Raw genomic sequence first — 22775 nt, forward strand, 5'->3', positions numbered from 1 at the left:
TTGAACTAACAAAAGAATTCTATTTTGTCTACTTAGAGCTACTCAAAAGGAATCACCCCCCTCCTACTTTCTTAAGCTATGTGGCAGCGTTGAATGAGATTTCCAAAGTTGACAGCAGCCCACCTCTGCATACAGATATGAAAGTATCCTAATTGAATCAGGTTTCAATCAGTGCAAACCTGGGTATGTCCATAGAGAGATTTAGTTAATTAAAAGTTTTAGCTTAGATTCATTTCAGGTAGTTTCTTTCTCTGGCTGGTCAAATATGAATTCACAGAGATTAAAAAAGTCACAATATACTGGAACAAAGTCCACTTGCAATCATCACCTCCATTATTTGCCAATGGGACAAAAGCTGAATTGATTTAATTCTTAAGGAAAGAACCGGATTGACCCTTTCTCTGCACCCCTATTGAGAAAGCACTGAGACCTGGAAAAGTTGGAGCTCCAATGCTACCCTTTGTCCTTAAAAGCTTTACAAATTGTATTAATACAAACTTGTGCTGTATTAATACATTAACTGCCAGATTGTATCACCATTTTGAGGAGGGAGCCTCTGGCTTCACTGAATATAATTTAATTCTTTTTGCCTTTTGGATACTTGGCAATGGACAGAAAGTTTACTTCTAGACAACAATAAAAATATTAGTAAACATCCAATGTATTTGTATAATAAATCTTCAAGGTAAGTTCATGTCTATCCGTGTACTTTTCTTGGTATTATTCATATGGAAGACTGCCAAATTAAGCAAGATTTTACAAATAACAGTTCCAGATCATTTATTTAAAGCAATTTTGCAGTGAAGCTACCTTCACATCTACCAAACCTGTTACTTGTGACAATGACAATTGTGTCCAATTTTGTAAAACAGACGACAATGCTTGTCTGATCTTTTGTTTTGAAGTCTTAACACTTAAAGTTAAACTGTATATGAGGTTAGTCTATTGTTTAAATCAACCTCAACATTTACATTACATTTTATAAAATCCCAAGCAGAAACATTTTCCCTGTCCAAAGCATTTTCTGCTCAGACTCATCTTCTATCTGGAAAATCCCAGAGGCGCTGTTTCCTATAAATAACTATCAGATGTGAAAAAGAAGCCGAGGGGAAAACGGTTTCAGAAGTAAAGCAAAACCAGTCTAATCTACAACAGAAATGGACACTAAAGTGAAACGAAAGGATTTTTTTATAGCATTTAATTAGATCGAGGGTCTTCAAACTTGGCAAGTTTTGAAGACCCCTGAACTAGATGATGAGACAATGCTCTCCATTAAACTCAAGTGGGAAAAGTACACCAATTGAAGATCCCAAAGGTGCTTCTTCAAGAGGCAACTGGACTTTCTGGTTTTTCCTTGAAGATGTTTCGCTTCTCATCCAAGAAGCTTCTTCAGCTCTGACTGGATGGTGGGGAAATGGAAGGATTTATATTCCTTTCAGACAGCTGGTCATTGACATCCTTTTAGAGAGCCGTTGAGGCCACCTGGAGGTTTATCTGTGTCATCAGGGTCTAATGAGTGGTGCAAACAGGCGTGGAGCCTTCTTGGAACGGTTGAAAGGACTGTATTGTAGACTGGAGATGAATGATGTTGCATCCCTACCCCCTCTGCTGAGAGAGAGCTGTTCAATTTTGACATAAATGACCTCTGATGACATAGGCAAACCTCCAGGTGGCCTCAACTACTCTCTAAAAGAATGCAAATGACCAGCTGCTTGCAAGAAGTATAGATTCTTCCATTCCCCATCATCCAGTCTGAGCTGAAGAAGCTTCTTGGATGAGAACCGAAACATCTTCAAAGACAAACCAGAAAGTCCAGTTGCCTCTTGAAAAAAAAAAAGCACCTTTGGAACAACCATAACCTGGATGACTGAGAATCTCCATAGACACAAATTCTCATGTAAAGAGAATTCTAAATGTGTCCTCGTGTAAAGTTAGGAACCTTACAAATGAATTGAGTGTGGTGACAATTAGTCAGAGAAAAGGACTGCTCCCTCCCTCATTCATTTAGTGACCGTTCAAAGTTACGATACTGAAAAAAATGACTTACAATCAATTCTTCTACTTATGTCCGTTTGCAGCAACCACAAGGTCACATGATCAACATTCAGCTGCTCATCAAAAGACCTGTCATTATGATGGTACTGGGAACATGTGATATCTACTATGATTTTCCCAACCAACGTTTGACAAGCGAAGTCAGCAGGGGAAGCCAAATTAATTGAACAACTGCAGTGATTCTCTTAAAAACCGGTGCAAAATATGATCGGGCACTCTTAACAACCACCCTGCTTAGTATTAGAAATTCTGGTCTCGATTGTGGTCCTAGGCTAAGGACTTCTGGTACCTAATGAATTCATTTTCCTTTTCATCAGCTAGTAAGTGATAACCACTCTTAAATACATAAAGAAAAATGCACAACAAGGAAGAGAAAGAATCTGCAAATATATGGGGATCCAGATGAAATCCATCATTTCCTTAGTTGGATGTCTGAGTTTCCTGTAATCTGACTGTTGGGTGAAAGGAACTTTGGATTCTAAAACCCAAAGAAAGTAAAATATTGGGTGGGGTTTGTTTTTTTTAGAATGCCATTTTTAATTAGTTTAATTTATACATTGTTGAAAGCCAGCCAAAACTTGTGGAATCGAAAATACAAATTATGTACTGTATTGTAAATATTAATTAGCTAATTACATTTGACTTCAGAGGCTTTGATTACAATTATTGTCATCACATCCTGCCCTCCAGATGTCTAATTACATTTTTATAATTGCTGACTTTGGATCATATTGGCTGAGGATGATGGAATTCTTAAAGAAAACAAGGTTGAAGAAAAAAAACCTGCCTTCTCCATCAATACATCTTCAAAATATTGCTGGTGTAGCGGTGAAGTTGCTGGTCTAAAAACCAGGAGACGGTGAGCTCCTGTCCTGCCTTAGGCATGAAAGTTAGCTGGGTGACCTTAGACCAGTCACTCTCTCTCAACCCAACCCACCTCAACTGGTTGTTGTTATGGGGAGGGGAACAGGAGGAGGAAGGAGCATTATGTATGTTCATTGCCTTGAGTTGACACACACGTCAAATACACAAACACGCAAATCATCATCATCTTTTAACTACCCCATAATCTATTGTGGGGTGGAGTCTGAGCAACTGAATGGAGGTAGCAGAGTGTTTTAATGGCCGGATGCTCTTCCTGTTGCCAATGCGGAGTTTTGTTCAGCAGATATATTCTCATTGTGCCCAGAGAGAGAAAATATCTGCCTCTACCTAGGATCAAACTCACAGCCTCCCGATTGCGAGTTGAGAGCTCCACCTCTAGGCCACCACTCCTACAGAAACACACAGTGGATTTAATAGGTGAATAAAAACGCCAAATAAAGACTAAACCTTTGGCTGACCAACCATCATAGCAATAATGTAGAAATCCACTGGGTTCCATTCAGTGCTCCCAACCTCAAAGCACTTAACCTGACCTGCCCCACTGACTCACAGAAAACTGGCCTTCTGGAGTGTTGATGGCTTTGTTTGGCTTTTCACATGAATTACTTCAGTCCCGTTTCTCCCCCCGCCCCCAAGTCTTGAAATTAAAAATGTCATAAAAAATGGAACACGGCGTTCGTGAAAGGGGTTAGCGGTTTTCTGAGAAAGAAAGTTTGGATCTGGGGAGGGGGGAGTGTCAAACAGCTGCGTTGTTCTACAGCTCTTCCTATTCTCAAGACCTTGAGAAGTAATGGTTACCTGCAGTGAGGTAAATTTACAGCAAAAGTGTCCGTGATCTTACTGTGCGACGTCCATTAACCTTAATGCAGACTTCGCAGCTAGAGGCCCATTCGCTGCACCGAAAGCTAGAGGCCCATTCACTGCACCGAAAGCACATCTAAAGTGCAGCACAGAACATAATGGAAAATATTATTAAATTGATGAACGGTGGTTTTCTATTTGCAATATAGAGATAAACCCCATGAATGAATGACTTGTGGGAAAACAGACGGAATTCCATCGCCTTAATGTAAAGAACTAAACCTGAACCATTGAGGACGGGACATGAATTCTTTTTCTAATTCAGTGGACCTCAAATCTTTTGGGTACCAGGCAGGGGTGGGATTCAATTTTTTTAACAACCGGTTCTGTGGGCGTGGTCAACTCAATATCATTCATATCGAGGCACACATCTCCTTGCCTGGCCTCTCATGACTGTGGGGATGCTGCAACAGTCATAAGTGTGAAAAATGGTCATCAGTCACTTTTTTCAGTGCCATTGTAACTTTGAACGGTCACTCCATACAAGCAAAGTACCAGCAAAGGAGGGGGAAAAAACTCCAGAGACAGGAAGTCTAGTCCTGCCAAGAATGTAATAAGGGTTAATGGAAAGGCAGTTTCTGTAAGCAACCCCAGAATGTTTCCTTCCTGCCTTCCTTACAGGATTAGGCCAGTAATTTCTTCTAACTGCTTAGAATGTTAACAACCGGTTCTAGCGAATAGGTGCAAACTGGTAGAATCCCACCCCTGGTACCAGGGACCAAGGAGAACCATTTTTGTATGGCCAGGGAGTCACGTGCTACCTAGATCTCGTGCATATGAAGATGAAGCTTCACTCGCTTGCCCAGCCTGGTTCCTAACAGGCCACAGACCAGTATTGGTCCGTAGCCAGATATTTGGGGACGTTTTGCAAGGAGGGCCAGATTTGGTGAGATGAAAATGTGTGGGGGCTGACCATTCGGTCTGACATTCTTTGAACCATTAACATTAATTGGGAAAAATGCCGGCCGGTGGGGATGTGTGACAGGCTGAGCTGGCAGGGAGAAGAGGCTGCGGACCGCTCGAAATTTGAAAAGGGGCCACAATTGGCCCCCAGGCTGGACTTTGGACATGCCTGTTCTAATTGATTGGGGCCCTTGAGGCAGAGAGTCTCAACAGCATGCTGTCAACCCTGAAGCTAACTTGACCGAAGCTATTTTTGACAGCTTCAGTGTTGCCATACTGGAGCTGAGGGATAGGGAGGGGGGGGGAATTTGAGATGAGGGCCAAAACGAAATATTTTCTCTTGGGAACCAAGGACATTCTCACACCTGGTCAGAGGAAGGCGGAGTGATGCCACCCAGCTGTCAATCTGCACGGTGACTGGACCATGTGAATGACTGTTTTGAGAAAGCAGAAAAACTTTTACTTTTAATTAGGCAAAAACCACAGGAAACTTCAGAGTCAGTTTTCACCAGATATGTTCCAATATGATATATCCAATAAAGCTATTCTTTGAGGAATCGACCTGCCTTGGAGTTTTGCTTGTTATGGATCTATTACTTGGAATGCTGACAAATGCGCCGTCTTGGAATCCAAAATAAAGCATCTTGTTTGGATAGCTATCCAATGCTTCTTATGAACATGAGTCGATCACCCTTCTGGTCACTGGTTCCACTTGAAGACCGCTCTATTTGGAACTGCTTTTTATCGTTCAACTGGTTTCTAGGGCTGTGCAAGTATGTTGGGTTTGAGGCACCAAATGGGTTTCAGGTAACGAGGGGGGGTGTATTTGCCAGAAACTTAAATGTTTATTATGCTCACACCTGACTTCTTTCAGTTTAATATTGGTATTTATGTAGGTACCTATTGTCTGTCTGCAGAGATTCTCAATCAGCCAGGTCATGGTTGTCCCAAAAATGGGACAACCAAAAGGCAACTGGACTTTCTTGGTTTTTCTCTTTGAAATGTTTTGTTTCTCATCCAAGAAGTTTCTTCTGAAAACTGAAGAATCTTCTTGGATGGGAACGAAATGTTTTCAAAGAAAATAACTGAGAAAGTTCAGTTGCCTTTTGGAAAAAGCACTTTTGGGTGCCTGTTCCTTAAACCAGTTATCCCCAACCTTTTTTATGCGCGCGCCCGGCACCGCATCAGCTGGGCGCCACGGCCCGGTACCGGCATCAGCTGGGCGCCGCCATCTTTTTGATGAAAAAGTGCTCCGGTGACTCATCGAAGCACTTTTTCATCAAAGATGGGGCGCCAGCTTCGTGAGCTTTTCCGGCAGAAATGGCTTTCTACCCAGAAAAGCTCACCGGAAGCGCTGGCACCGCCATCTTTTGATGAAAAAGGCTTCCGGTGAGCTTTCACCCGAAAGCTCATCGAAGCGCTGGCGCTGCCATCTTTTAATGAAAAGTGCTTCCGGTGAGCTTTCTACCCGGAAAAGCTCACCGAAGCACTTTTTCATCAAAAAGATGGCGGCGCCCAGCAAACCAGCGGCCCGGTAGGGACTTGTTCCGCTGGACCGGTGGTTGGGGACACCTGCCTTAAACATTTATTGATGGAGTATATGAACATATGGACAGTCAATCACATATAATGGGTGTTGCTCAATTACTACAAAGGTACTCTCTACCTGAAAAATACCATGTTTCCCCGAAAATAAGACCGGATCTTATATTAATTTTTGCTGCAAAAGACATATTAGGCTTATTTTCTGGTTAGGTCTAATTTTGGGAGAAACAGGGTATATTTAGAACTTGGTTTTATGGGAGACAGTGGAGTGGGAGAGGGACTGTAAACCATCTGGAGCGGTTTTGAATCCTGTCCTAAAACATCACTTGTGGGTAACCCATTACAAAAGTTTTTTACCAAAAAGGCCAATGGTTACAATTTTCTCCTGCAACTGGTCTGCCCAGCCTAGAGTTCCCTTCTTGGCTTATCTCTTATCCTTTTCTTTTCTAGATTGCTGAGAAGACCTCCAACATCCCCAAAGCATCTATCTACTCTGTATTTATGTGTGCGTGTATGCGTTTCATAACTCTGCAAAAGGAGGATACGGCAAAAATCAGCAAAGGCAAATTTGTAGTTGTTTCTGAACTTACAGAAAAATGGGCACAATGCTTCCTAAAATTTCATCAGTCCAGAGCAACCGTCCAGTATATTAACATTACTAGAAATAGCACTGTTTTTTTCTTTTTCTTTTTGCAGATCAAAGCAGCCAGCCTGCAACGATGACAAATTAATTTTTGGTGTCCCTCAAACACATAAAAAATAGTCTTGGAAAAATGAATATCCAGGTGAGAAAAATATTCCAGTTCAGCATGAAGTGTGAACTACAATCTCTGAGGAAAAGATAACAAAGGAATGTTAGCCCAAAGTTGGCAAAGGAAGAACACTTGGGACACAGTTAGACTTTGCAAAAATCAAGTTACGAGAGAGAAAAGAAAAGAAAATTAGTCATACCCTATAAACTTCGTGCAATGGCATTATCCCTGTGGGCATCTCACTGTTTAAAATGTAGTAAGCTGTGAGGAAGACTGATCCTGAAAAATAGCTGCTTTTTAACTATCGATTCCTCCAAAAGCTAAACCAACACACACAGATTGCCTATAACTTCTATAAAACTACTTGAAACAAATATGATTGACCAAAATGCCCTTTTTGCTCACTGGTGTGACTCGCTGTCTGATCATCTAATAAATCTGAAGCTGCTGAGATATATGCAAAACCACGCAACAAGATCAGAGGGACTGTTTCTGTTCTAAGGGCTTAAAATAGTTCTCTATTTAAAGCAAGCCTTCAGTGAGGTTAATTGCCCTTGAGAGCTTGAACGGTTTAGCTGTATGCTGACCAAATGTTATGGGGCACAATTACTTACAATGGTTCTGCCAAGCTGTGAAAGCTTTCTTTTAAAACGCAAGGCATGGAAAGCAGAATTTTAGCGACAGCATGTGCACGAGGCCATGTGCTTGGCTCCATTCTATGAATGTCCTATCAGACCCCTGAGCACTGAAATGGCATCATCTCTTTATATAACAACACAGCAGGAGGAGCAATGGGGGAGGAAGAAAACCTAAGATGGATTGTTTAATCAGTCATCGTTTCATCATTACAGGATTGATTGTTTCATTTAATACAAGATTCCAGTATTTGAGGGGCTGCCACAAAGAAGAGAGGGGGTGTGTGTTTAACTTATTCTCCAAAGCACCTGAGGGCAGGACAAGAAGCAACAGATGGAAACTAATCAAGGATAGAAGCAACCTGAAATTAAGGAGAAAGTTCCTAACTGAAGACAATTAACCAGCTTGCTGTTTTGGGTGCTCCATCACTGGAGGCTGTAGTGACCCAGGGTGTGGCACAAAGGCAACACAGTCAAGTAAGCAAGAAGTCTCTTTATTATTTCCAACTTTGCCCCCAATGTCCAGGTTACCTTCGGCTGGAGAAAAACTCTCCCAGGAACAGCCTTTAACTGGAGAAAATTCAATCCCAAACAAGGTACATACAGACTGTAACTAAAAATCCAAACAAACCAAGCTGCAGTAATTAACTTGACAGGGCAGGAGAAGGACTTTCAGACTTGAAAGCACGGCAACACTCACACAGTTGGGAAGACGCCAGGAACCCAGATAAGCCATGATGAGACCAGATAAAATTTGCTCCCAACAACTTGCTGTGCGCAGCTTCCCTTTTTAAACACTGTGTTCCCAGCTGCAGCTAATGAAGGGAATCAGGGCCCTTTCCTCCCCCGTAAGCCATGCAACTCACGTTGTTCCCTTCTCCATTCCTCCCGGCGTGCCCTAGGATGAAGAGGGGGTGGGCCTGGGTCTTCTGCCAAATTCCCTCTCCCTTGCTCTACCTCTTCCCTGCTCTGCCCAGTCGGACTATGCCCTTCCCCATTTTCTTCCACAGCCAACGGAGCCACACTCCCACTCCCTGTCAGCTGCTTGGCCTCCCCCTCAATCAGATTCTAACAGGGGCATGACAGAGGCTTTTAAAGAAGAGACTGGACAGCCACTTGTCTCAAATGGTATAGGGTCTTCCGCTTGAGTAGGGGGTTGGACTAGAAGACCTCCAAGGTCCCTTCTAGCTCCATTCTGGATGGATGGATGGATGGATGGATGGATGGATGGATGGATGGATTGCAGTATTCCAGTATACTGGAGGCTGCCACAAGGAAGAGAGGGGTCAAATTTTCTAAAGTACCAGAAGGCAAGATAAGAAACTGTAGATGGAAACTAATCAAGGAAAGAACCAGTATGGAACTAAAGTGAGAACTGATAATTAGTGGAATAACTTGCCTTTAGAAATCATGGGCACTTCATCACTTTTAAGGTTTTTAAGAAGAGACTGAATAGTCACTTGTCTGGAGAATGGTATAGGGTCTCCTACTTCAGCAGGGGTTGGACTAGAAGACCTTCAAAGACCCCCCAGCTCTATTCTGATCTGAGATTGATTTTAATTAATGCATGGCCGAGTCCTCCGCCTGCTTTCTCAGCCACACCGTGTAGTACTCGACTCTCATGAAGCATTGACTTTGCAGGTACAAGAGGAATATTTTAAATTCCAGCTGGCTGAAAATAGCCTAGCTTATAAAGATTGCAAGTGTGAGCAGAATAGTACCACATTTCAAAGACGAGAAGAGATGCTGGTTGGTCGATTTTCCTAAGGAGATACAGAAAGTGGAATGTCCCCAAATAATAGTAACATTATCACGGGCATCAGTATTATAAATAAATTTGCTACAGCTGCTTATTTTGGTAGACTCAGGGCAATCTAAAAATCCCAAAATAATGAAAATACATACAAGAATACATAACTTGGACTCAAACAACTACAATAAGCATGAATCACAAGTCTCCACTACCCAGGAAGCAAATGGTATACTTGGCACCCTCTTGAATTGTACATGCCATGACTTAGTCGGTTTCAGCAGCTAAATAATATTAATTTGGATTTAGTGTGGCATTCCTGTGTTAATTCAAACGTTTCACCAGAGACTATTTTTTCTAATAACATGAGACCTGCAATCCAAGGTGCTTCCATAGATGCCCAACGTGAGAAAAAACATCAGGAAAATGTGAAGATCAAAGATTAGTAGTAAAACAATAAGCCTAACAACAGCAATCAGAAATTGCCTGGCACAACACAGGAGAACAAACTCATCAGGAGAAGATTCAGCAATCCATTAGCAATTGAAAGACAATGGTCAAAACTGAAGAAACTTCTTGGATGAGAAGCAAAACATCTTCAAAGAAAAAAAAAACCCAAGGGAATCTAGTTAACCTTTTGGGAAAATCATGAACTGGATGATTGAGAATCTCCATCAACAACAGGTTCAGCAGTAGATATATGTTTTAAAAAGCCCCTTTTCTTTTAAACCTTATAAAAATTTGCAGGGACTTTCATGATTATCTCAGTAATTAGTCTAGATGTGTAATAAAATTGATGGCTTTTCGGCTAGTTTGGCTCTTAAGTTGCTTAAAGAGTTAAATGTTAGGAGTAACACTTTGAAATCAAACCCAGAAAAAAAGACTTGATGAATTGTGCCGCTCTTTTAATGTAATCCTAATGCTTCACACTATTTTGAAGCTTAATTGCCATACATTTCACCAAGGAAGCCTCGAGAAGGTAGCTGTACACAGAATTAATTTCACTAGCTTATGTGTGATGTTATAAACACAGGCCAATATTGCTCAGCAATGGTCGTAGGTGGTGTACTAAATGTAATTATGCAAATATATTTCTTCTCCCCACCCCACAAGGAACCTGCACAATCAGAACATCAGGAAAAGGGGAACAGAAGTGCCCAGGAAGCAGAACAGATGTTTATCATCCTCAGTACAATGGACCACAGAACATCTAAATGATATAAGCCTCAGAGCACGGTGCACACAGAGTCGCAGGCAAACCCGATTTGCATTTATTTAGCTGTATTTCATATTTCTTAAGACCTCATGCGTTAACTCATAAAATATTTCCATGGTCTTTTCAGAGTTGCCAACAGAAAGGGAGGGGGGAAAGGGGTTTGAAAGAGCAGTGCGGCAGCTTGGAAATCCAAAGTGCATTCCATAAATAGTTTTTCAAAGATAGTAACTAGGTGACGGAAGTTTCTGCTGTGCAAATATCTAACTGGAGAACATGATTGATGACTCTTGGCTATGGATGTGCCCCATTGGAGAATATCAATTATGATACATCCAAGGGGTGGGGGTGAAACCAAAGTCATGGGTGACAATGAATGATGTGTCTCAGAGTCAGCTGCACCCAGGCAGTGCCGGACATGTTAACTCCCAATAAATCCTTTTGAAGTTTTGGAAGTTTGGCTTGAGATTCATGATTTAATTGGGGGTAACATTATGACTGTGGAGAACACAGAAGATCTTCTGGAGGTATAGAAGGTATAGGTCTATAGAAGGTATAGGTAACATTTATCTGTGGCCATGATTTAATAAAAAGAGCAGAGGCCATGTTGAAAACAATCTGGTAAGGAATAACCAAATTTAATGCCATAACATCAGCACATAGATGCTCAGGGCATACATACATAGAATGCTATGCTATGATTCTGGAAAGTAGATCAGAGAAAAGTAACTTTAACAGAATAACAGAGAGTTGGAAGAGACCTTGGAGATCTTCTAGTCCAACCCTCTGCTCAAAAGCATGAGACCTATACCAGCTACCCTCAAAATAGTTGTTAGTTTGCAATTTGAAGTACATTGACAGGTAGTTTAGTGACGGTTGGACATTGGAAGTTACAACAACACTGAAAAAGGTGATGTCAACTAAAAAGATACTCCTTTGGTCTTTTTAGCTGCCAGCAAAAAGGGAGTGGGGGGGGGAAACAGTGCATTCCGCAAATGCCTCAGATAATCACTTGGGCAGCCCAAAGTTGTCGGTGCGCAAGATTATTACTGGAGAGCATGATTGATGACTCTTGGCTATGGATGTGTCCCATTGGAGAATATACATCGGGGGGGGGGGGGAGACCAGGGTCAAGGGGGAAATGAATGATGCATTTTAGTGTCGGCTGCATCCAGCTAACGCCAATATGGCCACTTCTAATAAATCATATTTTTTTTTACTCTGAGCGATGCGGATAGAGACATGATTTGAATGGGGGTGGATTTATTGGAGCCCTGACAAGTGACTTATGACCGTTTTTCAAATTTACCACTGTTGTAGACTCCCCCAATGGTCACGTGATCAAAATTTGGCTGCTTGGCAACTGACTCATATTTATGACGGTTGCAGTGTCCTGGGGGTCATGTGTTCCATTTTTGCGACCTTCTAACAAGCCAAGTCAATGGGGAAACCAATTCACTTAATAACTGCGACATTCACCTCACAACTACAGTGAATTTGCTTAATAACTCTGGCAAGAAAGATTGTAAAATGGGGCAAAACTCGCGTAACATTTGTCGCACTTAGCAAATGGAAATTTTGGGCTCAATTATAGTCGTAAGTCAAGAACTACCTACTTTATGGTTTTTCCAAGCTATCCTTATCCAAAAGTATGACGCCTACTTAAAAAAGTAAACTTTACTCAGCAATATTTATGTAGAAATATTGACGTTTTATATCAAACTCTATTTTATTCTTTATACTGTTTCCATCTTCCCTTAAAACATTAACAGATTCCACAACGGAATGAGAATCACTAGTCTCCACTAGATAATTGACAGTCAAGCTGAAACTAAACTAATCAAGTAAAAATAGCAAATGGGGGGGGGGGGGAATCTTTTACCCAAGTTTCCTCAAACCTCCAAATAAGCTACCCAGACCTAATCCACATATCAAAGGATAAGGTCTGCAAACACAAATAAGAGTTAATTAAATTAGGTCTCCCAGCATGTTCACAAGAATAAAGACCACAGACATACCTAAACACACACACACATGTGCCCCTCAAGTATCCCCCTAAAATTAGCATGTGGACAATTCCACACCAGGAGAATCTCCCCTATAAAAGGCGGCTGCTGTACCCCATTTTTCTGCAGTTGCCCCTAAAGGCAAACTCTTTTGCTTTTAGGACTAAATATTTCTTCCTTCCTCACAGCTTTCTAGATCTCATTTGTATTTATTCTTGCACAGTCCCGACTCAAGTTGGAACCCCAAATTATTCTCTCCAGGCAATATTCAATTTGAATCCAGACTGAAAGTAACAACCCTCCAATTCCTGAAATTGAGTGCCTTAATTAAATCCTTGCTGCTTGTCCTTTCCTTGTCCTTCTGTCCACCTGTCGAAAGAGGAAACTGCTGACTCACTTAAGTACCCATTATCCTGTCAAAAACACCACTGAATGCTTATTACGCTTCAAGTAATGAAGCGTGATTGGTGCAACATCAGCATTTTTTATGCCTTTATCTCTCCCGAAATCCAGAATCAGTCTCTTTCTCTTCCTGAAACGAAAAAAAAGAAAGGAGATAATTTAACCCGTCTAAATTATAGGTAGTTCTCGACTTACAACCACAATTGAGCCCCAAATTTATGTTGCTAAGCGAGACATTTGCTAAGTGAACTTTGCCTCATGTTACGGCCTTCCTTGCCACAGTCATTAAGTAAATCAATGCAGTTGGTAAGTTAGCAACACGGTTGTTAAGTGAATCTGGCTTCCCCATTGACTTGGCTTCTTTAGAAAGTCGCAAAAGGGGATCGCGTGACCCTGGGGGCACTGCAACCGTCATAAGTATGAACCAGTTGCCAAGCCCCTGAAATTTGATCACATGATCACGGGCATGCTGCAAAGGTCATAACGGTAAAAAAATGGCCGTAAGTCACTTTTTTCATCGCTGTTATAACTTCAAACGGTCACTAAATGAACGGTTGTTAAGTCGAGGACTTACCTGTATTGGAAAACTAGAAGAAGAAAAAAGTGTAAGGAGACATTAAAGCCAAGGGAGAAATAAACAGTTTGGAGCTTGGAAACGGGGACAAAAACTGCTTTATAATTTCGGGGAACAAGCAAAGGAATTTGCAAAGAAAAAGGACGTGGAATGAAAAACTCTTGTGTGCTTTGAGGAGTGGAAATCTGCTTGAGCCCCTAAAACCTCTTGCTGTTACACCAAGGAAACATCTTTCAACCAGAACTAATAACTGGAGCCTTGGTGCCGTCATTAGAAACTCCCCAATGACTTTTTCGAAGAGAAACAATATTAACCAGGGTGATCTAGCTAAATTCCAAATGGGTATAATTATACTCCTTCTGCTCCGTAACTTCAAACATCTAGAGGTCATCAAAAGAGGCACTTGGTTAAGGCTTGAGATGGCTATAAACAGGCCAGGAAAAGAATTACAGGGTTACAAAAACATTTATCAATAGAGAAGTCGAAGGCTTTTAAATGTCAACCGGGCAATTAGAAATGCAGGTTTTTGTTAAAAAAAAAAAAAAAGACTTAAGAGAAACATGTGGATTTAAACAGGTAGCAGGGTCTGCCTGTTATTGCCCCCCCTCCCCAAAAAAAGAAGACCCCGTGATTATTCAGTCCTAAATTGAGAGTGAAACAGCAACATTTAAACACCGGAGAGTTCAAAAAAATCAGCTTACAAATCACTTCTTTTTTTAAAAAACAAAGAAATTTTTTCACAAAGAACCTGCACTGTGTTGCTTCGGGTTGTAAGGTGGCCCGTGTCATAGAATAATGTTGGAAGTCACGCGACTGTGGGAAAGCGCAATATTGTAACTGTGAACTGCTCGCCAAGCGCCTGGATCATGATCGCGCAACCACGGGGACCTTGTCACGTCTGCAACTCTGCAGGCCAATCCTATGTCCCCCCCCCCTCCTCATTCAGCCCCATCACACTTTTGAATGGTCACTGAATGAGTGGCTGTAAACTCGAGAACTGTCCGTATTAGCATTTTATCTTTGTGCAAGCTACATAATCAAAGCTAACTTCATACTAACTAACTACATAATCAAAACGAACTTAGCCTTGGAGACTAAAACATACGAAGAGTGGTTGCAAGAACTGGGTATGGCTAGTCTAGAGAAAAGAAGGACTAGGGGTGACTTGATAGCAGGATTCCAGTATTTGAAGGGCTGCCATAAAGAGGAGGGGGGTCCATTTATTTTCCAAAGCACCAGAAGGCAGGACAAGAAACAATGGATGGAAACTCATCAAGGAGAGAAGCAACCTGGAATTAAGGAGAAACTTCCTAAAAGTGAGGACTATCAACCAGTGGAACAGCTTCCCACCAGAAATTGTGGGCGCTCCATCACGGGAGGCTTTTAAGAAGAGACCGCACAGCCACATGTTTCAAATTGTATGGGATCTCCTGCTTGTGTAGGGGGTTGGACTAGAAGACCTCCAAAGTCCCTTCCAGCTCCATTGTGATTGAGCTCAATGCATCAAACTGCAACTGTTTCCCAAGATTATGTAAGTAGCACGACTTATCCTTCCTCCGTCAAGCGATTTTCGGGTTCAAAACTGATTCAAGTTTCAACCTAGGTACCCAAGCTCCATACAACTACCGCCACAATGCAGAGCAAAATTCAAATGCAGACACACACACACACACACACACACACACACCCCAATCTGGGGAATCAATAAAGAGATAACACCGTATTTATTTGGTGCAATGCTATGGCAACTGCCCGGCCAAGTTCACTTTCTGAAATATCTGTATCCTAGCAACAGTGGGGCTTCTCCCCTCCCCCCCCCTCGCCCCAAATTGGCAAACAAATAAAAATTCTAGCTCTGGAAAAAAGGAAGGAAAAAAAAAACCTACAAGGCTGCCCATAAATAACTCAAAAAGCATTCTACTTTTAGGTTTTTACCTTGACATGAAAAAAAACTGTTTGAAAAGGCAGACAGCTTTAACGGGCTCCTGCTAACTGGGTTAATCTGCCTGTCAAGTTATCCTTGCAAAATTAAAAATTTTAAAAATAAAATAAAAATAAAAATGTACATTAATATGCACGTTTCCGGAAAGAGTACGGATGTATCACCATGTCCTTAAACGAAGGGAGCCAGGGTAAACCGTAGTGGGGTCTCTGGGAATAGTATAGAATGGTAAGGGAGTTTATGCGGCAGGTGGCAACCGGCAGAACGGATATAAATACCCCTATCAGCAATCTCAGCTGAATGTTTAAAAACAGCACAAGACCGACAGCGGCAGTCTAAATATAGTCCTGCAAGGCTGAGTTTGAACACTTGGCCCGAGAAGCCCTCTGTCTCTGTCTCTCTGTCTCTCTCTCTCCCCCCCCCTCTCTCTCTCTCATGCCCACATCAGGTGAATTTCAATTTCTCCCTCCGTGTAGTTCAAAATGAACATCTTACGGCGCAGGCAAGACAGGCAGGACAACAATTCTGTGACACGCCTCTCCCCCCTCTCTTTACCCCTCTCCCTCCCTCCCCCTCTCTCTCCCCTCCCTCTTTCTCTCTCTCTCTTTCTCTCCCTCCCTCCGTCTCCCTCTCTCCCTCCCTCTCCCTTTCTCCCTCCCTCTATCTTCCTTTCTCTCTCTCCTTCTCTCCCTCCCTCTATCTTTCTCCCTCCCTCCCTCCTTCTCTCTCTCTCTCCCCCTCTCTCTCTCTCCTTCTCTCTTCCTCTCCCTCCCTCTCCCTTTCTCCCTCCCTCTATCTTCCTTTCTCTCTCTCCTTCTCTCCCTCCATCTTTCTCCCTCCCTCCCTCCTTCTCTCTCTCCCTCTCTCTCTCTCTTTCTCCGTCCCTCTCCCTCTCTCCCTCCCTCCTTCTCTCTTCCTCTCCCTCCCTCTCCCTTTCTCCCTCCTTCTCTCCCTCTTTCTTTTTTTCTCTCTGCTTCTCTCCCTCCCTCCCTCTATCTTTCTTTCTTTCTTTCTCTCCTCCTCCCTCTCCCTCCCCCCTCTGCTTCTCTCTCTCTCCTCTCTCTCCCTCTCTTCCTCCTTCTCTCTCCTCCTCTCCCTCCCTCCCTCTCCCTCTCCGCTGAGGCTTCCTTAACCAATGTATGATGGGCTGACACACCGGGGGGGAAGCAAGCCAACGGGCAGGACGGGCCGGAATATTAAGTACAGGTAGTCCTCGACTTACGACTACAATCGAGCCCAACATTTCTGTTGCTAAGCGAGATATGGGTTAAGCGAATTTGGCCCCAGGTTACGACCCACCACCTTTTATGAATCACTGCAGTTGTTCATTTAGGATCGTGGCCGTTTAGTGAATCTGGCTTCCCTGTTGACTTTGCTGGCTAGAAAGTCGCCAAAGGGGATTGTGTGATCCAGTGTTGGGTTTCCAATTTTCTTTTTCCTACCGGTTCTGTCAGCGGTTCTATGGATGCGCAGACTCAAACGCTGTCCGAACGCTGGTGAGTGAGCTGAGCTCTGCCGCGTGAATCAGCTGAGATAAAAAACAAGGCAATATAGGAAAGCTAACAGGTGGGCGGGGCCAGTCAGAGATGGGATTTGCCGGTTCGCCAAACTAGTCAAAATTTCCACTACCGGTTCTCCAGAACCAGTCAGAACCTGCTGAATACCACCTCTGGCGTGATCCCTGAACACTGCAATGGTCAGAAATGTGAGTCAATTCTCAAGCGTCCAAATTTGGATCACGGGACCAATGAGATGCTGCAACGGTTATAAGTGTGAAAAAGGGTCGTAAAAGTCATTTTTTCCTGTGCTGTTGTAACTTGGAAGAGTCACTAAATGAACTGTTGTAGGAGGGCTATCTGTACAGGTAGTCCTTGACTTGCAACAGTTCATTTAGTGACCGTTAAAAAGTTAAAAAGGCACGGAAAAAAGGGCCTTATGGCCCGTATTCACACTTACGACCATTGTAGTATCCCCATGGCCACGTGATCAAAATTCAGGCACAATTGACAACCGACTCCTATTTACGACGGTTGAAGTCTCCTGGGGTCACGTGATCCTCTTTTGCAACCTTCTGGCAAGAGAAGTCAATGGGGAAGCCAGGTTCACTGACTAATTGAACAACTGCAGTGACTCGCTTAAAAACTGTGGCAAAAAATAGTTGTTAAATGGGGCAAAACTCACTTAGTGAATGTTTCACTTCACGATGGACATGCTGGGCTCAATTGCGGTCCTAAGCCGAGAATGAGCTAAACCAGTTTCCTGAGGGATATAAATCGATTTTGTTTGTTTATTAAATTTACGTGGCGCCCTTCTCTCTGTTGAGCGACTCTGGGCAGCTTGCGACATCATGAAAACAGCAACGTAAAATATTAAAGCGCGAAAGTATTAAAAGCAAGAGCATTAAAAATTAATAACAACCGGCTAAAAATAGGAAGCACTACATAGACAGGAGGTGGAAGAGGAATCGTCTTCTCATTCTATCAATTGCCTTCGGCAAGGGATGCCCGCATTGCAACCCCAACCCAATCGGCAGAGTCCATTTTGAGGCGCTTTGGGGGTTATACCTCTGCTCAAGGGACATGGTGGCCATAGTAATAGTACTTATAGATATCATTTTATAGTGCTTTACCATAAGTGGCTTACAGAGTCAGCATATATGCCCCCAACAATCCGGGTCCTCATTTTACCGACTTCGGAAAGATGGAAGGCCGAGTCAACCTTCATCCGGTGAGACCCAAACTGCTGGCAGTCGACAGAATTAGCCTGCAATACTGCATTCTAGCCACTGTGCCACCATGGCTCTATCATGATGTTCCACAGAGTGAAAGTCATAGCAGACAAGGCCATTCTCCTGGACCCCGTGCCAACCAAAGTTTTTGGCCGACAGGATCCATAGCATGCCCCTTCTGGGCATTTAAAGAATTGATGAGATTTAATACATTTGAATGTAATAGATTTATTAGATGAAATAAATTCTAGAAAATCTAAGTTATGAGCCATGGTGGCCCAGTGGTTAGAGTGCAGTACTGCATGGTACTGCTGCCAACTGCCAGCTGCCTGCAATTTGGCAGTTTGAATCTCACCTGGCTCAAGGTTGACTCAGCCTCCCATCCTTCCGATGTGGGTAAAAGGACGACCCAAAATTGTCGGGGGTAGTAGGCCGACTCTGTAAACTGCTAAAAAGAGAGGGCTGTACAGCACTGTGAAGCGGTATATAAGTCTAAGGGCTATTGCTATACGTACCATCATAACACTGATCAGTCACTGATGAGTGGTCATTTAATGAGGGCTACCTTCAAAAAGTCCTCGACTTACAACCATTCTTTTAGTGACCATTCACTTCATTGTTGATACAATGACATTGATTCCCATCTTGCTGGCTTCAGCCTTTTCACACGATGAGTTAGGATGCCTTGCCTAAAGTAGAACCTAAGGGTCTAGTCCGGAGGTCTCCAAACTTGGCAACTTTTAAGACTTGTGGACTTCAACTCCCAGAATTCTCCAGCCAGCATAGCTGGGAGTTAAAGATCACAAGTCTTAAAGTTGCCAAGTTTGAGGACCCCTGGTCTAGTCTGACAAGCCATGATTTTTGGGACCAGAATTTAAATCTGCATCCCACATGTTTAACTCTCTAAGGGTTATAGAAAATGGATGGATGGATGGATGGATGATCTCCCCCAAGATTGCTTTACTTCAGCAAGTTTCATATATTCATGCTACATCTGTATTTCTACTCTTGACCTATGGTGGAAATTCCAATGTAAGAAACCATTTCTAATGAAAGCACTGTAAAGCAAAATAACAGTGGACTATCTTTTACTGATATTCCAGATATTTCCATGCTTTATAAATATATTCATTTATGACTTTGTTAGCCATAAAAGATGTTAAGGAAAATGAATATATACTCAAATTAATTCGTAAGTCAGGCTGACATGAGTAATTTCTATATAAGTCCCTATGTTAAATTGTGTGAATTTTGAAGACAGATGTTTGAGATATGTCAAATAGCTAATGATTAACTAATGAAGTATAAATGCGTGCTGGAATTTTGTAAGTGGTCGTTTCCCAGCCTTATGGGAGGACCCATCTTTGCTTGAACAATAAAATATGTTATTTTATGAGAGCTGGAGTCTAGCTTTTCCTGCGCACTAGGCCTGGCCTAGAGACTGTGCACAACAAGTTCTAAAGAAGCCTGACATTCAGATGCAAAGATCAAGCCACATTAAAAAATGCTAGGAAATTCCTGAAATTTGGCATTCAAACAAATCAGCTACCAAGAGACACATAGATAAAAGTCACATTTACACATCATTGAAAAGAGAAAATAAAAATCATAGGAAGGGGGCAAAAAAAGAGTGAAATACATTCCCCTCCAATACTCTGATAAACAGGGAATCAACACCCACATTATGGCTGTATAAATTTGAGTACATAAATATAAACAAGCAGCAAACACCACGCCTACTAGTACTGGTGTTGTTACCTAGTTGAATAAGGAGGTGTCTCCAAGCAAATAACCACAATCAGAGTAGCAACAACTTCACAGTTCAATGTTGAGCTAAATATTTTCTTTTCTATTGCACATGAATTGCAGTGTAGCAGAAAGCATTTAATACAGACCTTGATGTATTTGTTCTAGGGGCCATATCTAGCCCTCCGGCTGTCTCTTTCTAGCCTGCGGTGTTGGTGGTGAGAGACAATGGACGCGCAAGCGGGGGGACAGGAGTGGGCAGCGGCAGCCCTTCACAACAATCCCAGTTTCTCACGTGGCCCCTTGGGAAAGTCAATTGTCCATTCCTGATCTAATATGTTACAAAACTGATTATCCACAGGCTGCTCACCTACCTTTATGTGGCTGAAGTCACCAACTTTAGTGGCTTCCTGTGGATTCAGAGGCTTATTTTCTATACGTGGCTTTATCACTTGTCGAAACGGACTGGAAAGCGGAAGACCACTCACACTAATTCCATCTACAAAAATGGGGAAAAGGTCAAAATTACTATATTTCATTTTCTAGGATACTTTCCAGATTCTTATCTAAAGATTGTATTTGCCTGGTATGTTTTCCCATAGTTTATTTACTAAGCTCAATTTTCATTGTTCACAGGATAAACTGAACCATAGTCAACAAATACTACATATTAGGCTAAATTCTAGTTGAATAATTTCAGTATGGTACATGAACAGAACCAATAAGGTGGAATCCGATTCAAATAGATTTGAATGTTTTACATAATGTGAAGAAGAGAAGATTACACTGTTTGAACTGAAATTTGAAAAGAACGGAAATAAAACCAAAAGAAGGGCTGGAAGAATTGCAAATTGCTACTAAATCATAACTTGCTCTTTTGCTTTGCAATGTGATTGGAAAGCTAATTCAGAACTAAACATGCTACATAATGTGACCATGTGAAGACAAAATGCACAGATGTCCAAAGCTTATTCATAATTGGAATAATATACTTTGGCAATACTTTATTTGAAAGCAGTTTTTAAAAAATTGAGGAGAAAGAAATCGATATATTTTTAAAGTAATATAAATGCTAAGTCTAAATGTGACCAAATAATGCAATATACAATAAATGTTGAATGGATATTTATTAGTATGAATTATCCCCGGTAAAACAGCATTAATTTTGGTCAAATAGCATAATATTAATAACCATACTTAAACATAAATGTGATATTATACCAAGAATATTTTACAAGTGATTTACATAATACTTTAAATTTGCCATTCTACATATTACAGAAGTGACTAAAAGCCTGCCTTTTAAAATTCATATCATAACCGATATTTATTGCTATGCCATCAAAATGATTGACTTTTAAACGAGTAGCTTTTCTCTAAAGGGGAAAAGAGGTGACCATAGCTGTTATTTCAAAAGCGAAAAATGGATTTCAACCTTTAGCTCTGATCCAATTTAAATAAATATCAACTAGCTGTTATATTAGTTGCTATATCTGATATTGATTTGTTTTGATATTTATTGTGCATGTTACGTTTTAACATGACTGATGTAAATTGTGATGTATGGCACTTGTATCCATTTGCAATTTGAGTAGTCTACAAACCCAATTAAGATAAATCAATCAGTGCTAGATTCCTTTGCACTTCTTAGAAAAAGGAGTTAGCTGGTACTAACTGACTGCTTATGAAGTGCAGGCAAGCAGTCCTAACTCTAACCCAGAAATGAATCGGTTGTTCAATGAGAAAGAGAAAAATAAATGCAACCAAGAGAAAACAACCAACAGAGTTCATTTTCCAATCCTAGAGTAACTGGAATAGGAAGGTCCTTTCCAGTTCCTCGTGAACGTTCTCTAATTTGCTAATCTGCAGCATACAAGAACACAAGTCACATGAAGGACTAATCTGCCGTTATTCTCTGCCTGTGTGTGTGTGTGTGTGTGTGAGAGAGAGAGAGGAGGGAGGGAAGAGAGGGAGAAAGAGAAAGAGAGAAAGAGAGATTGATTAATTTCATGGCTCAGAAAGCAAGATCAAAGACTAGCCCAGTCCTTTTCTGCTCTGAATAGGGATATTTATAGAATATCAGTTTAAATCTAGTGGTTAAACACCAGGCTAGAATGTGGGAAACTTATGGGTTCAAATCCCGCCTTACCTTAAATAGCTAAGTGACTTTGGGCTAGTCACTCTCTCTCAACCCAACTCACCTCAAAGGGCTGTTGTGGGAAATAGGAGGAAGGAAGGTGTGTTGGATACGTTCACCACCTTATTTGTAAAAAAATTATAAAAGGTGGGATACAAATAAATAAAATGAAAAAACAAATGAATTAGCATGGCTTCCATAAGCAAACCTCAAATAGCCTGAAATAATTTCTCTTTGGGGCAAGGGTTATTTTAATATATATTATTGTATCAGTCTAAAACTTCAGACTCAGAGGACAATACACTTTCATCCTTCAGATTTGTTAACTTCTCCAATCAAACAGCAAATGACTTTTAATCTAAAATTCATTACTGTAGAAGAAAGTAATTAACTTACCTTTATTAATACTGGTTTAATAGTAAATAATTTATAGTGAAGTAGAAAATAAACACCATGCATTTAGTACTGCGACTCTTAATTAAAATATGAAGTCATTAGATTTTATCAATATGTGACAATAATACTTTTGCCTGGAAGAATTTGCGGGGCACCAACCGAAAACTTATAAATTATGTATATAGTATTTCTCTTGCATTATTGAAATTATCAGGTTTATGAGATACTGTGCAATGCAGCTTTTC

At 41.5% G+C, this 22775-nt stretch overlaps 1 protein-coding gene across 6 annotated transcripts in view; it reads right to left on the reverse strand.

Moving 5' to 3' along the window:
* TRAPPC9 (trafficking protein particle complex subunit 9) overlaps positions 1-22775 on the reverse strand; it is a 315827-nt gene that overhangs the window by 223744 nt on the left and 69308 nt on the right. For all 6 annotated transcript variants that reach the window (XM_087962255.1, XM_087962252.1, XM_087962256.1 and 3 more), the window contains one exon: positions 20372-20496. In XM_087962255.1, the coding sequence (XP_087818381.1) occupies positions 20372-20496 (125 nt within the window). The remainder of the gene's footprint in view (positions 1-20371; positions 20497-22775) is intronic.

This window comes from Notechis scutatus, chromosome 3 (assembly GCF_049901735.1).
Source record: "Notechis scutatus isolate UNSWTSFEM ecotype Mainland chromosome 3, rNotScu1.2, whole genome shotgun sequence".
Classification (NCBI taxonomy): Eukaryota; Metazoa; Chordata; class Lepidosauria; order Squamata; family Elapidae; genus Notechis; species Notechis scutatus.